The 16,023-nt window shown below is 36.3% G+C and overlaps 1 protein-coding gene across 1 annotated transcript in view; it reads right to left on the bottom strand.

The window, feature by feature from the left end:
* Positions 1-16,023, bottom strand: part of NCOA1 (nuclear receptor coactivator 1) — a 184,012-nt gene that overhangs the window by 79,062 nt on the left and 88,927 nt on the right. Inside the window, exons 2-4 of the mRNA XM_045979119.1 lie at positions 15,271-15,376; positions 8,126-8,292; positions 1,663-1,760 (exon numbers count right to left, since the gene is read on the bottom strand). Of these exons, the coding sequence (XP_045835075.1) occupies positions 1,663-1,760; positions 8,126-8,292; positions 15,271-15,359 (354 nt within the window). The 5' untranslated portion in view covers positions 15,360-15,376. The remainder of the gene's footprint in view (positions 1-1,662; positions 1,761-8,125; positions 8,293-15,270; positions 15,377-16,023) is intronic.

Raw genomic sequence — 16,023 nt, 5'->3', positions numbered from 1 at the left:
TGGAAATGAACCAAAAGTGTTTTTCTTTCCTTAACATATTTTCCTCTAATAGATTATACTTAAAAATTTTAAAACACAGCAAAGTTGAAAGAATTCTGTAGTGAACATCTGTAATGTTTACCACCTAGATTCTACCATAAACATTTTTACTATACTTGTTACAACACTGTTTCCAAAATAAGGTCATGTGTCATGCAGTCAATTTAAAAAGTGATGAAAAGAGCAGAATAAAAACTATGAGATGCTATCACATGTGGTAGCTCCTCTCTCCCAGTTATATGTGCATGCACGTGCTCAGATGGTAGTTATTTCCATCCAGTTTCAATGGCCTATGTCTTTTATATGTTACAGTTCTACAAAAAAATGTGCCCATTCCCTTAAAAAAAATCATTTTAAGACCGATACTGTAAGTAATACAGTGCTTGTGTCACATGGAGGGAAAATGAACAATTTAGATTTTGAAGGGGAACTGCTATTAGGAGAGCAAAATATATTCAGTAGCCTGTTAAAGATACAGGAACAGAGTATGTGAAGAGGTTAGACCAAGAGGTATGTATTTAGGTCTCATATCCATAGAGATGAAAGGTAAAGCAAAGAGCATACAAGGAATTTCTGGGGCTAGAAAAGCAAGAACTGAATTCTCAGAATATTCTCACATTAGCGGTGTTGGCAGAGGGAATTATGGATGTTTAAAAAAAAGAGGATTTAGTTGGAATAATAGAGAAAAATGCATCAGGAAGCTAGAAAATAAAGAGATCTGTGTAAGTCTGAATTGTAAAAAAGACTTCACCAGAAAGGAGGGCCTTCAAGTAGGACAAGAAAAGGAAAATTTATTGCATACACAAAATAGATTAAAAATATATGTATATATTTGTGTATATCTATATTCACATATATTTATATATGATTTATACACATACACACCTATATATAGGTATACAAAGAAAACTAGGCCTAGAGACAGAAAGGCATACTCTGTGGGGAATGAGTGTGTCCATACACATGTGTCCTTAAACATTCATGTATGAGAGGGAGCACTTAAGGTGATGAGCCTGCTTGGAAACAAAACATCTGCCTTGAGAACAGAGGGAGTGAGGATTAGGTAGGGAAAGCTGAGGAGAAAATTACACAGTAATTACAAAATAATTCAAGTTTAAAAATTCTTCACTTTAAAAGTTTGGTAAGGATTGTTAAAATAGTAAGTTTTCTCATAGTGTTTACATAAACAATTAAAAATTTTAGTCAGGAAATTTTCTGGAAAATGCCTACTGCAATAAAGTGAGGCATACCTTACTCAAAAGTGAAATTCTATTGTAGACATGCAAATAGCACTCATGAGCTAAATGACTCTCTGTTTTATACTACCAGCGAGTCCCAACCACCCCAGAAACAAATGGCAAAGCCATCCGCTAGGCTTCAGTTTTCCATCTGACTACATGGAATGCCTTCATGAAAGTCCTCATATTCATCATTCACATTTAATCCTGAAATAGCCACAACTGTCAAAACAGGTTACAAAATAAAATAATTATTAAAGGTTTTTTAAAACTTACTTTGTTTTCTAATTTATTAATTGGAAGTAAGAAATAAAAAATAAAGAAAAAGCCAAACTGGCTTAGACCAAAGACTTTGATCACTTTGTGACTCAGTGAGAACAGCTACCTCCAACAGAAGAGGTCCCAGGGATTCCTTTTCTATCACTCCCTGACTGCTGGATGAGATGTCTGACTTCTGTACTTCGTCATCCGTTGTGGATTTCTCTACAATAAAGAAACAAAAAGTCACAAATCCAAAAAGGGTACATTTCCATGATGGCAAGTCTGTGAAGACATAGATTCACCTGCTTTAAGAGTCAAAAAAACATTTGTCTATTACCTATGTGATATTTATTAATAGTATTATTTAATCTTAATTATACTCATTTTATGGATGACAAAATTAAGGGCCACAAAGGTTGAGTAACATGTCGCAAATCATGTAACTGTTAAGTGGCAGTAGGAGAATTTGAATTCCGACCTATTAAGTCCAGTATTCCAACAATGGGAAAAATGGTATAAATATATAGCCTGTTTAGAAAATCTACACTTTAAGTTTTTAAGAAATGACTAAATTGTAGAAGAATGATGGTTTTCTCCATTTTTCTTCATCCTTTTCTGATTTGATCAATTGCCACTGAATAAAGAGTGAACAAATGCTTTTTCCTTTAGTGAGCCTGCATGAATTAGCTAACCTTTCACATTCATGTCATGGTGATCTGATTGATAAATCCGTAACTGCTAAATGATCTGGAATTCTTTGGTGCAGTGATGTTGAAAAAGCCATCCATCATCTTAAAGCGGCACCATCCTTAAATAAGTTTCCAATCTGTCAAACTAGTTAGTTAGTCAGCCAAAAACCAAATGTGGTATTATTGAATATAGAGACTCATTTTTTTCACTTTAAAATATGAACTATTTCATATATTCTAAAAAATACAGAAAATGACATAGCATACGTTCACATATCCACCGTTCGTTTTTCACAGATGTTAACATTTGCTTCAGGTCCTTCCTTTTTAAAAAAATAAAATGCTGCACATAGAACTAACGTTCTGCCACCATTTCTCCTTTGTCCCTTTTCAGAACTAATCTGTATTCTCAGGTCAGAGTAATAATTTCTAAGCCTGTTTTTATTACTTAAGCACACATGTATGGATTCCTGAATAATATATTAGTTTTGTGTTTTAAAGTTTACATAAATATAGAGACTTTTCCAACTTACTTTTGCCATTCAATATTATGTTTGAGATTTAAGCAATACTGATAAAGATTTAATTCATTCATCTGAACTGAGAATGAATAATGTATGAATAATTCACAGTTAGACTTCCTAGTCTACCCCTGATAGTCCTTTGACCACCACATGCTGTAATAAACTATTTTCAGTATTTCCTTTTTTCTACATGTGTGGCAGATTCTTTAAGGTAAATACTAAAAGTGAAGTTGCTGGATCATATAGGGTCTGTGCATTTTCGACACCATTAAGGTTGGACCACCTGGGAGGCTCAGTTGGTTAAGTGTCTGCCTTCAGCTCAGGTCATGATCCCAGGGCCCTGGGACTGAGCCAGGCACTGGGTTCCTCGTTCAGCGGGGAGCCTGCTTTTCCCTCTCCCTGTTTCCCAACCACTTGTGCTCTCTTGCATTTACTCTCTCTCAAATAAATAGTATCTTTTTTCTTTTAAAAAAGGGCTAAGTTTGACAGACTGCGCTCTAAAGAGAATATACCACTAGTAAGGTTCAAGGGTTTTTGTTTTTCTGCATCCTCACTGGCAACTGATGGCACTTTTTTTTTTTTAGTTTTGTGACTCTAATAGGTGTTTACACCTCATATATCTCATATAGTATTTATAATAACAGCTTTACTGAGCTACAATTCACATAGCATACCATTCATGTATTTAAGGCATAAAATTCAATGGTTTTTAGCATATTCATAGAGTTGTGCAACTATCATCACAATAAATTTTAGGACATATGCATCACCTAAAAAAGAAACCTCGTGCCCTTTAGTAGTCACTCTCCACTTTCTTGATACTCCCAAGCCCCAGGCAACCACCCATCTACTTTCCGTTTCTATGGATTTGCCTATTCTGATCATTTTCTATAAATGGAATCACACAATGTGTGGTTCTTTGTGACTGGCTTCTTTTGCTTAGCATGTTTTCAAGGTTCATCCATATTGAAGCATTTGTCAGTACTTGATTCCTTTTTGTTGCCAAACGATATTCCAGTATACCTCATTTTACTTATCCATTGATCAGCTGATAGATATGAGTTGTTTCTACTTTTCAGCTATTTATGAACAATGATGTTATGAACATCTGTGTGCAAGTTTTCATGTAGACATATGTCTTCATTTGTCTCAGGTTTATACCTACAAATGGAATTGCTGAGCGATATGGTAACTCTATGTTTAACATTTTGTGGGACTACTGGACTGTTTCCCAAAGTGGCTCCACAATTTTATTTTACGTTCTTAAAAGCAGCGTATGGGGGTTCCAATGTCTCCCATCCTTACCAACACCTGTTAATCTGTTTCTTTGATCATAGCCATCTCGTATCTTATTGTGGTTTTGATTTGCATTTCTCTGATGGCTAATGATGTTGAACATGTTCGTCATTTATATGTCTTTGGAGAAAAGTCTATTCAGAGCCTTTGCCCATTTTTTAATTGGATTATTTATCTTTTTAATATTATGGTATAAAAGTTTCTCATTTAGTTCTAAGACATACTTCCTTCATTAATTTATATGTTTATGACACTAAGACCTGTTTTTGTTTTTAAACATTAGTTTGCCGAAAAACATAAACTATCAAGTTCAAGTAAATTAAATAACTATGTGTGAAAAGCAAAACAACTAAAGTTTTAGGTAAATCCTAAGGCAGGAGTGGCTACGGGACCAACTTTCTGGCTTAAGGAATGTGGACAGAAATGACATGCAATTTCTGGGTTTTGTTTTTGTTTAGATTTTTTTTTTTTTTTTAATTTGCCAGAGAGAGAGAGAGAGAGAGAGAGAGAGAGAGAGGGAGAGAGGGATCACAGGCAGACAGAGTGGCAGGCAGAGTCAGAGGGAGAAGCAGGCTCCCCGCTGAGCAAGGAGTCCGATGTGGGACTCGATCCCAGGATGCTGGGATCATGACCTGAGCCAAAGGCAGTTGCTTAACCAACTGAGCCACCCAGGCGTCCCTGCAATTTCTGGGTTTTATCCTCAAAAGGAAAGAAGCGGTCTTCCCATTTTCTTCTTCGCCCTTCCTGTCAGCTGGGATATAGACAGGTGAGCCATGTTTGACCACAGAGGTGATGGCAATACCCTAGGAAGGGCACAGCAGAAAAGACGGAAGGAATTACAATCTCTGACACATACCTAGATTATCTTGTCAAAGCCACTGTACTCTGGTCTCTTGTTACAGTAGCCTAGCCTATATCCTAATACATTCTGTATTTCTCAATAACATGTTTATTTGCTATATCTTGATTATGTCCTTGACAGACATCATTGACATGCTATCATGAAAAGACTTGAGCTTACTTACATCCACCTTCTACCTACATACTTCTCCTCCTTCCATCCTCCCAATATAGTTACAACAATTTTTAGAACAATCAGTATTTAACATCTATGTTACTATGGCTATATAAATATACTTCACAAATGAGCCAGATGTGTGCTATAATTTATTTTTCTTATATTTTGTGTTTAGGTCTTTTTTCTTTTTTCTTTTTTAGTACAACTCATCTCTAAACTATCCCCAAGAGTTGAAAAATTCCTCTCAGTTTGGTCAGTCATCATATATTCTGTTCCCTTTTTTTTTTTTTTCTCCTATGGAAGTATTCCTCCTTAAGACCCTCATCCACCTGCTCCAACTGAGACTGGCTATGTTTTTAGGCTGATGCACAACTGTAATCCTGGGTCTCCTTCTACCTTTCTTCTGTTAAGATTCCATGGTTTCCCTGGATTAAGATCCTATGCCTTTCTTTCTTGGTTTACTACCTTGGTTTTGCTAGGTATTTCTGAAAACAAAACAAAACAAAACAAAACAAAAAAACTTTTCAATTCTGAAATGTTGGCTGAATATTCAGGCTCTGAATGTCTGAGAATGTCTTTATTTTGCACTCATACTTCATTTGGATGCACACAGAATTCCAGGTTTAGAATTCTCATTTTTCAGTACTGTTATTCAGAAATCTGGATACATTCTGAGTCTAGTGTGTTGTCTATTTTTTCTCTCTCGTTTCTCTTCTCTCTACTGTCTGAAAATTGTGCAGTGATGTGAGTTGGGTTTTTTTTTTTCCTTCTCTTTTTTATTCACTATGCTGGGCACCATATGAGTACTTTCAATCTGGAAACCCATATCTCTCTAATTCTGAGAAGTGCGCTGTTTTGCTTTTGTACTACTACGCTTATAATTTCCTCCCTTCTATTTGGTTTGTTATCCTTCTCTGGAATTAATCATATGTCATACCTCCTGAACCAATCCCATACATTTTCATCTTTCTCTTGGTTTTCCACTGCTTATCTTTTTATTTTACTTTCTAAGGGATTTCTTTACATTATTTTTCAACCCTTTATCTATTTTTCAACAGATATTCACTGAAAGTCTACTATGTAGCCAGAAACTGCTTTAGGTATTGATGACACAGTGATGAACAAGCAAAAATCCCTGCTCTCATGGAGCTCTAGTGGGAGTAGACGGACAATAAACCAATGTAAAACATGTTAGGTGCAAAACACACTGTAGGGAAACAAGTCAAGGAAGCTGTAGAGGTGTGTAAGTATTAGACAGGATAGTTATGGACAAGTTCATTGAGAAGAAATATTTGAACACAGACATAAGGGATGAGAAACTGTACATATCTGGGAAAGTATATATCTGGGAAAGAGAGTGTATATATCTGGGAAAGAACATTCCAGACAAAGGTAGCAGAAAGTGCAAATACTTGAGGCAGAGAGTGCCCAGAATGATCAGGCAGAGGGTGTGAGTAGGCAAAGAGTAGAAAACAAGGTAAAGAGATAAAGTTTATTTTGGCTATCCTGATTTTAAGTACAAAAGGTTATTTGATGTTTTGAATGTTTTATTTTATAGCATCTTATTATTATTTCATAGATGAAATATCTTCCTTTTTGTCTCTGAGGGATTGTTGGATGAAGTTTTTTTCTGCTCCCTGCATTGTCTCTGCTTTCTCTGAGTTCCCATTTTTTCTATTTGCTTGATTTGTGTCTTTTCTTTTTCTCTTTGCTTGATTACAAGCAAGCTTAATTTCCTCAAATATCTCAAATATCGGGGCGCCTGGGTGGCTCAGTGGGTTAAAGCCTCTGCCTTCGGCTCAGGTCATGATCCCGGGGTCCTGGGATCGAGCCCCGCATCGGGCTCTCTGCTCCGCAGGGAGCCTGCTTCCTCCTCTCTCTCTGCCTGCCTCTCTGCCCTGCCTAGTTGTGATTTCTCTCTGTCAAATAATAAATAAATAAATAAATAAATAAATAAATAAATAGATCTTACATATCTGGATTTTTATTCATATTAAAAAGTGAGGTACTAAAATGCTGACTGGCAGCTCTGAATAGAGGGGGCAAGACAGAGAATTGATTTTGTCATGTGGGGATCATTCCCAATGATCAGTGTCTATGTGTCTCTTCCTTTGGACTGCTCAGTGTCCGCAGAAGAGTCCTCCCACCTCTGACTTAGGGAGTATGAGTCAGGCTGTCAGCGTTTAAGATCAAGCAGCAAGGAGGCATATAGCCTCTTACTGGCTCTCCCCTTTGCAAACTTAAAAATACCAGCTTCTCCTTTCTGCTCAATCAGCTGTCACTAGACTATCTACTTTCCAGCTTATAAAATCTTAAAATCCTATCACTGTGATCATTATAAATATATCTGTTTATACTCTTTTGACATTGCTTTTCATCTGAAGTTCTTTTTTTTTTTTCATCTGAAGTTCTTTTGGGTCTATTCCGTTTGTTGTATGTGCTCCTACTTACTATCGATTATTTCCTCATAGGTTACATAAATGTCTAGCATCAAATCACCCTCAGAAGCACTTTTTCTTTGGGAATGCCTTGGGGCCAGGTGTGGGAATTTCACTCCAAAGTGCTCTGCTTTTGTATCTACTTTAGTTCTTTGTAAGGGGTTTTGTGGTATGGGGTGCTGAGTAAATATGAGTAAGTACAAATACAAATCATAAAAAAATCAGGGTGTTCTCATAGGACACTGTTTCCCACACTCAGAGCCCAGGGAGAGACCAGCTTATTATTCAGATGGAGGGATTTTCCTACAAGTGAGCTAGTGTCTTTTAACACCATGCCAGAGCGTCCGGTCTGATACCACAACTTATGTCTCTTAACTCAATTCCCTAGGATACCAGGTTCCATAACCAACCAAGGCAACAAGTGTTCATGTTAAATTAATAAGCCTTGTTGTTATAACAAGAAGCCTCCACAATTCACTTTCTAAAATAAAGACCATCTAAACAAACATGCTTTAATAAGATTATGAAATTCAATGCAATTTCTTAAAAATAAAAAAATAAAATTGCATATTATGAAGGTCTTCATAACAAAGCACACAGCTACGGGTTTGGTTTTGTTTACCTTGTTCCATTCTCTTCATTAGCTGTATCTGATCGACTGTCTTCTTCAAAATCTTGCATTTGTCTGGCTTTACACTCAAACTGTCAATGTCACTGATGTTGGCAGACAGTAACTCAGCTAGCTCTTCTAAATATTTATTTTCCTGCTCCCTGCGCCTCTTTTCAGTGCTGTTACACAAAGAAAAACCAGTTAGTGTACATTTCTACCACGGTACTTCCTTCTCTGTCCAAGTACTTAATATTTACATACTTATAGAGATCTGTAACTTTATCCAGAATATAAAGTCAGATTTTGAAAACAATCTAAATTCAAATCTGAAAAACAGATACTACGAAATACCGAAGTACAGAAAACAATTCTGGCCAAAGTATATAAAAAGAATGACTGCCATCACAGATGTTATTTCCTCAATGATGTAAATACATCAAATATTTCAAAGAGCGAATGAATGTTAGATGTTAAAAGGAAGCAGACGGTACATATACAAGTTGCATTTGAAATTTATTTTACATTCTAAATAATATTATAAATCAAGCAGTGGAGATTATACTACAGTTCAAATAAGTTATACTCGGAAATCCGATAAACTGTCTTAATTTTTCTGCTACTGAAAGAAATCTGATGAACTCTTGATTCTTATAATGATTAGACCATTAGTTGGTCCTGTCAAAAAGAGTATCCATCCAAAAAGTAAAAGAAGAATAATAAAAAATCAATAGAGAGACAACAGTACAGAGAAAAGGTCTTTTGTATAAACTTTGTTCTAAAAATAGAAAGGACATCTATTTATAAGTTCCCATAACTGTAATAAATAAAATCAACTTGGAAAAATGAGAACAAAGGATAATAGTGCAAAAAGCTAGCACTTTATATTCATTCCAATGTACTGAATGAATATTGTTCACTTTTGTTTTTCAGTCTTTACTTCTGGGTTAATTAGCCAAATCATCAGGCAACTTGCTTCATGTAATACATACAAAGACAGTGAAGTATTACTTTGAAATGAATTTTTCCATTATCAAATTAACATAATAAGAAAGACTGGACACAAATAGCTCTTTGTTTTATAAGCAGCATCAAAATCATCTGGTATAATGGTAGAAAAGTGGTAGGAAAAAAAGAGGTGAAAAGAGGGAAAGACAGTTGCTTTTTAAAAACTTCATAATTGGCAACAATTAAAATATCTCTTACTTTTCATAATAAAAAAACGATAAAAGCAATAACATTTCCATAACAACATAATAAGTCCACAATCAACTATATTTAACTACGTGAAACAAAATGCTACAAAACAGTACACATCCCAAAACAAAATCAAATTTTAAAACTATAACAATCGTATTGTCTTTATCTTTAAGACCTTTCATTATTGAGTATTGGTCTCATTTTACTTAGTTAAAACTTTATCTTATAGTTGCTGCAGAAAGTACATGTGGTCAGATATTTTGATACACTTCACACCAAGGTACTGAAAACATGAAGAAAATAAGTGACAACATTTTGAGGCATGCAGGGACTCAGAGAAACTCCGTCTCTGCAACGTGACAGAGTTTTAGAGCACATGTGATTTTAACTTAGAGAAACTAATTCTTACTAGACTTATTTTGTAGATTCAGTCTGATGCATGATCTGTTTACATCGAGGGGTCTACATTCCAACACGGGTCAATCGGATTCAGGTGGTCGAACTCCCAGATCTGTTTTTTTTGTTTTTTGTTTTTTTTTAAGATTTTATTTATTTATTTGACAGAGGGAGAGAGATCACAAGCAGGCAGGGAGGCAGGCAGAGAGAGAGGGGGAAGCAGGCTCCTTGCTAGGCGGAGAGCCTGATGCGGGGCTCGATCCCACGACCCTGAGATCATGACCTGAGCCGAAGGCAGAGGCGTAACCCACTGAGCCACCCAGGCGCCCCTCCCAGATCTGTTTTTGACATGACATTTTGTGTGAAACTGGAGTGCCGGGCACCACTGCACAGTGAAAGAAGTGACGGAACGGCAGGATGGTCAGAGAGGTGACGGAGGAAGCAAGAAGCTCAAAGTAATGAAATGCTAAGGTGTCTACAAAATGACTTCAGAATGAGACTCGGAAGGGCGCCTGGGTGGCTCAGTCCATTAAGCATCTGCCTTTGGCTCAGGTCATGATCCCAGGGTCCTCTGATGGAGCTCCACATCGGGTTCCCTGCTCAGTGTGGAGCTTGCTTCTCCCTCTCCCTCTGCTGCTCTGCCTGCTCGTGTTCTTTCGCTTTCTCTGTCAAATAAATAAATAAAATCTTAAAAAAAAAAAAAAGAATGAGACTAGGAAAATCATCACTGAATGAAGTTAACTAATAAACAAGGACAAAAAATGAGAGCAGACGTATTCAAATGAAGTCAAAACTGAAGAAGGGGCACATGTGACAAAAAAAAATCCTACCTTAATAGAAAAGAAGGCTTCCTTTATTATTCCAGGCCACTTCCATTTCTCTTTAACTGCCCAATGGACTTCCATTGATACTGCACACATGCTGGTTAATAATGCTATGAATTAACTCCACATGAATCTTTTGTTTTACTTACTGGCTTTTTCAACAAATGCTCCTCTGCTTATTATGTGCCAGGTAACTGTGTGCTATGTCCTGGGGACCCAGGGGTCAATTAGATGTAGTCCCAATTAGGGTGAGAATTTTAAAAAGGAGCCATTACAGTGATGAGACTAAATACTATAGAAGCTTACAGAAAAAGTACATAAACCTAGAGAACAACGAGTCCAAACCTAGTGGTAGAGAGGGATTGGTTTCAGGGTTGGGGAGGCAGATAAACACACCCAGCGTTTTCCAAAGGTATAAAATGGGAATGCAAATGTCAAGTTAAAGGACCTATAGGTAGTTCAGTATGCTTGAACTATAAGTAAGAAACAAAAGGGACAGAGATGAGGTCCAGACCGGATCATGAGGGCTCTGGCAGACACCAAGATAAAGAGCACCACAGTGCGCTGCTTACAAGCACGAGTTGAAACCTCCTCGGTCACTTATTGGCTGTGTAACGCTGGGCAAGTTAACTTCTCTAAGCTTCAATTTCTTTATCCACAAAACAGGGATGGTGACATTAATTATCTCCCAGAATTGTGTGAGGATTAAAAAAGATGATACATGTAAAATGCTTGGCAGAGTTCCTGGCTATTAGTTCAATAAATGTTATCTATCATCACCATTTTGGCTATGAACACTTATTTTCAGGGTAAGAGGAAGCCCAGAAGGGTTTCCGAAGAGGAATGCGTGGCATGACCAGATCTGTAAGCTCCCTGAAGATAGAAAACCTGTCTCACTTCACTTATATCCTTAATAACATGCACACCATGCTGGCTGCATAGCAGGCACTTGATAAAGGCCTGTTGAGCTGAATTAGAAATGTTACACAAGCACAAGGCACTGCTACCTGCCATTCTGAGACCAGCATTTTAATCTCCATTCTCCAGTGGAGTTAAGAAATGGAGAAGAGGTAACAGGAGGCGATACAAGACATCTCACCCCACCAAACAACTACTAAGAAACTCTATCAGGGCTCCTGTGGACAGGGCTGGCAATACCTGAAGTCTAACATATGCTCTTCAAGATTAATGAAGAGACAGTAGATGATTACAAAACCAAAAGAAACGTGACAAGGTGGTATTCATGCGCAAACTCAATCAGTTTCAAAATCACAAAGTTTTGGTTTACCACACCAAAAATAGCAACTGAAACTGAGGCCCACATTTATAAAACGGAAGGAGGAAATGTTCTCAAGTATTTTGAAAGCAAACATACAAAGGTAAGGATTATCCTTACAAACATATAAGGATTGTCTTTATAACATCTAAAAGAAAAATATACTAAATTTTTGATATTTTTAATAACATGATTATACATGTACAAAAAACAAAGACCTATAGATAAACCATTAAACAAATAGGAAAGTTCAGAACAATGGATGCACATGCACACGAGACCAATAGTCCCAAATCATTAGTATTCCTGGGTATTAAAAACTGCCAATTAGAAGGTATAATAGACAAAATGATACCATTTCTAAAAATAACAAAAATTTGGTGGTACACTGGAATACATCTAACTAAAGATGAGGTAGTTGTTCAAAGGGAAAATTATAAACTATTACTGAAAAACAGGGAAGACTTGAATAAGTGAACAGCCTTTATATATAAATAAGAACCCTCTAGAATGTGGAGTCTAGAAAATAAAAATGTCATTTCTCCCCCAACTTAATCTATAAGAGTAAATGAAATTCTAATCCAAATCCCAGGAGTATTTTTTTCCAGGGGAAAAATCTGAATTGAAAATTAAAGGGATAAGAAGAGGGAAAACAATACTGAAAAAGGAAAAGGAAGAGTGACTTGCCCCTTCAGAGATCAAGGTGATTGTCATAAGAAAGTTCAGAACCAGATCCTATCTATTCAGGAACTTGATTTATGATAAAGGTAACAGCACAAAAGCAGGGAAAGGATAGGGTCATAATTACTTATGAGCTACATGGGAAAAAATAAAATTGTATCACACACAAAAATAAATTCCAGATTAATGAAAACTCTAAATATGTTTTAGGAGACAATACATAAAAATATAGTTAAGGCCTTAAGGTAGAGGGGAAAAAATTCTTTAACAAGATCCCGCAAGAGCTTGACACATGAAAACTGAAGGTTCCAAGATACATCAACAGATTTCAAAAACAGTTAAAAAGACTGGGAGAAGATACTTGCATCAAATATAAGCAAAACAAAGTAGCCACTAGAAAATTAAAACTAACTTTTTTTTTTTTTTAAGATTTTATTTATTTATTTGACAGGCAGAGATCACAAGCAGGCAGAGAGGCAGGCAGAGAGAGAGGGGGAAGCAGCCTTCTTGCTGAGCAGAGAGCCTGATGCGGGGCTCGATCCCAGGACCCTGAGATCATGACCTGAGCCGAAGGCAGAGGCTTCAACCCACTGAGCCACCCAGGTGCCCCTAAAAATAACTCTTATAGATAAAAAGGAAAAGGACAAACACCCTAGCAGGAATATGGGCAAAAGATACAATCAGGAAATTCACAGAAAGGAAAAGAAGAATCATGATCAATTTAACTAGTGGTTGGTTAAATATACATAAAACTGTAACCCCACATTCATCAGATTGGCAAAGAGTTAAAGTGAGGAGAGAATACTGTGGGTAAGGACGTGAGAAAAAAGCACTCTCAATGCTTGTTTTCTGAAAAGCAATATGATAGTGACCTAGTTAACATAAAAATGTACACAGATCCTAACAGAACTCTTACATGTAAAGTAGGAGATATATATGAGGATGTTCGCTGCAGCGCTAGCAGTAAGGGTGAAAATTTCTAACAAAAAGGTTATTTATCTACAGGGAATGTCTCTCTGTAGAGAAGTAGATTTTTCAAATGGGGTACATTCCTGTAATACACTACTTCATCAACAAGTGATAGGACTGAATCTATATGTATTTATAGCTCAAGATGCATGCTGAAAAGAGTATATTATAGAAAAATGTATACAGTATACAGTATGGTACAATATATATTTATAAACATTACTCACTGATGCTTATCTATATAATTATTAAAAATGGAGAATTTAGTTGCAGACAGATCAATTTAATCATTAATTATTTTACTACCTTTATTCAAGCAAATATAAAATATTAACACAATACTAATAATACTGTAAAATATGAACAATTATATGTGATGTTTATAGATAGTCTCTTAGTCTCTCTACTTTTGTAGATTAAAAAAATTCCCCCAAACAAAAAATTAAATCTAAAAAAGTTTTATTTATTCCTAGGTTTTCCTTTGAAAAGGACTGACTTTACATAAGAATATTAACTCTGACAACACAAAGCTCCATTGTATCTTGATATCAACATTCCTCTGAGCATCTGGACTTACCTGTGGTTATGAGTGCTTAGATTATGATCTCTCTACGAGAGGTCTCTGAACTGATTAACTTCTCTCTCCAGCCTGGAGCCCTGGCACTCACTCTCCTATTAAAATCCTTTCCTCCTCCTGAGCCCCAGGAGAAAGAAGCATGTAATCCAGTGACAAAGGAGTCTTCTGCTACTTCACTCTCCAGTTCAGTGATTATCAACTGGAGCCATATTGCTTTCCCCATCCTTGGGAAATACTGACGAACATTTGATAATGTTTGAAGAAATTTTTGGTAATTCTAACTGCAGTGACATTTTGGTTATCAGAACTGACATAAAGATGCTACTGGCCTCTAGTGTGTGAAAGCCAGGGACATTGCTAAACATTGTACAATATACAGGATGGCATCTACAACAAAGAATTATCTGACTGACAAGGGCAATAGTGAAAGGCCGAGAAAGCTTGCTCAAGATCCTAGAAGGTGAATGGATCCCCACTCTTCTCTCAGATGGGAAGCTGCTCTTTTGATGTGATTGAGGTCCCTTCTCTATCTGGCATTTGTTAGTATCTTCTTAGCAATTACTCTCTTTTAGCCTATTTAAGGTGATCATATCCCTTATAATATACAAATATTTAATTTCACAAATAGGCATTCTTTAAAAATCTTAATATTATAACAATATACTTCTTTGTTCTACTAAAACCATAATGTTCTAAGACAACAATTAAAGATGTACAATGGATTTATTCATCCACTTGAAAAATATTTACTGTGTCCTTACTATACGTAACCCAAATACTATGCTACAAACCAGGAATAACATGGTAAGAACAGATAAGGTCCTTACCAAATGGCAGCCTAAGTGTGTAGTGGAGAAGCCAGGGATTCGTGAAATGATCACAAGAATCAGTAAAAACTTGAAATTATGGAACAGAGCTATAAATATACATGTGAGACAGATACACCAATAAGGGAGATTTAAAATAATAGTTACGGAAATAAAAGGAGGTTTCTTTTAAGGTGGTGATATCTAAGCTGGCATCTGAAAAACATATAGGTGTTGACTATAAATCTAGAGGGAGCAAACTGGATTAAGGGAGCAGCATGTGCAAAGGCCCTGGGGAAGCGAGAGAACATGGTGAGTCTAAGGGCCTCAAGACCAGGAAACTTGGAGTAGATGAAACAAGGGCTCTAAAGTGTCAATGAAAATGATAAAGAAGCTCTCCCAGATATAGACTAGGAAAAAAGTGTTCCTACCTTGATGCCAGTGTGTCACATGGCGATCCTTTCCTCTTATGTGAGTCTGGGTTAGCAGGGTCGGATGAACTGTCCCCAAGGCCACTCATGTTGAAAAACTTCACACCTAAAAAGGAAGGACAACAATAAGAAATCCACCCTGGTGAACTTTCTAACCATAGGGGAGGAAGAAGCTCCTTTATGTTAGAAGATATCTACACACTGTTTTTTTCTCAATGAATAGCTAATTACAGCCATCACAAAACAACCACATCTACAGAAAAGCACAGAGTCATCAGCTAGTTATTATTTCTACACTTTCTTTTCTGTATCTGTGAAACAAAATTAATAAGCCCTTATGAAATCATAAAGGTCAATCAGGATGAAAATATTGTTTGAATAATGAAGTAGATACTGACATTTTTTTCAGAGGAAAAAATCACTTTCAGATGTAAGTGTAAAAACAATGAATAATTTAGGAGTCAGAGAAATTATTTTTTATGTTTAGGTTGTACTTTGAAAAGAACTTTAAATGACTTTTACTCATAAGGTTTGGGATTTTATATTGTTAGGAAAATAAATAATACATATACAATTAAAGTTAAAGCGACGAACTAGATTTGGTACTTACCAACTTTGAATTCTATACTCCTAACCTTGTGTCTATGTAGTCAGGCGACAAAGATCAAATGTTTAGTCTATGTTAGGATCTTGGTATAGATGCCAGAGAACACAAAGTCATTTCCCTGAGCATGCCAGCCAGGTCTCTCTCTC

This window comes from Meles meles, chromosome 15, assembly GCF_922984935.1.
Source record: "Meles meles chromosome 15, mMelMel3.1 paternal haplotype, whole genome shotgun sequence".
Classification (NCBI taxonomy): domain Eukaryota; kingdom Metazoa; phylum Chordata; class Mammalia; order Carnivora; family Mustelidae; genus Meles; species Meles meles.
Note: the sequence above shows the minus strand (reverse complement) of the source record. Positions and strands in the feature narration are given on the sequence as shown.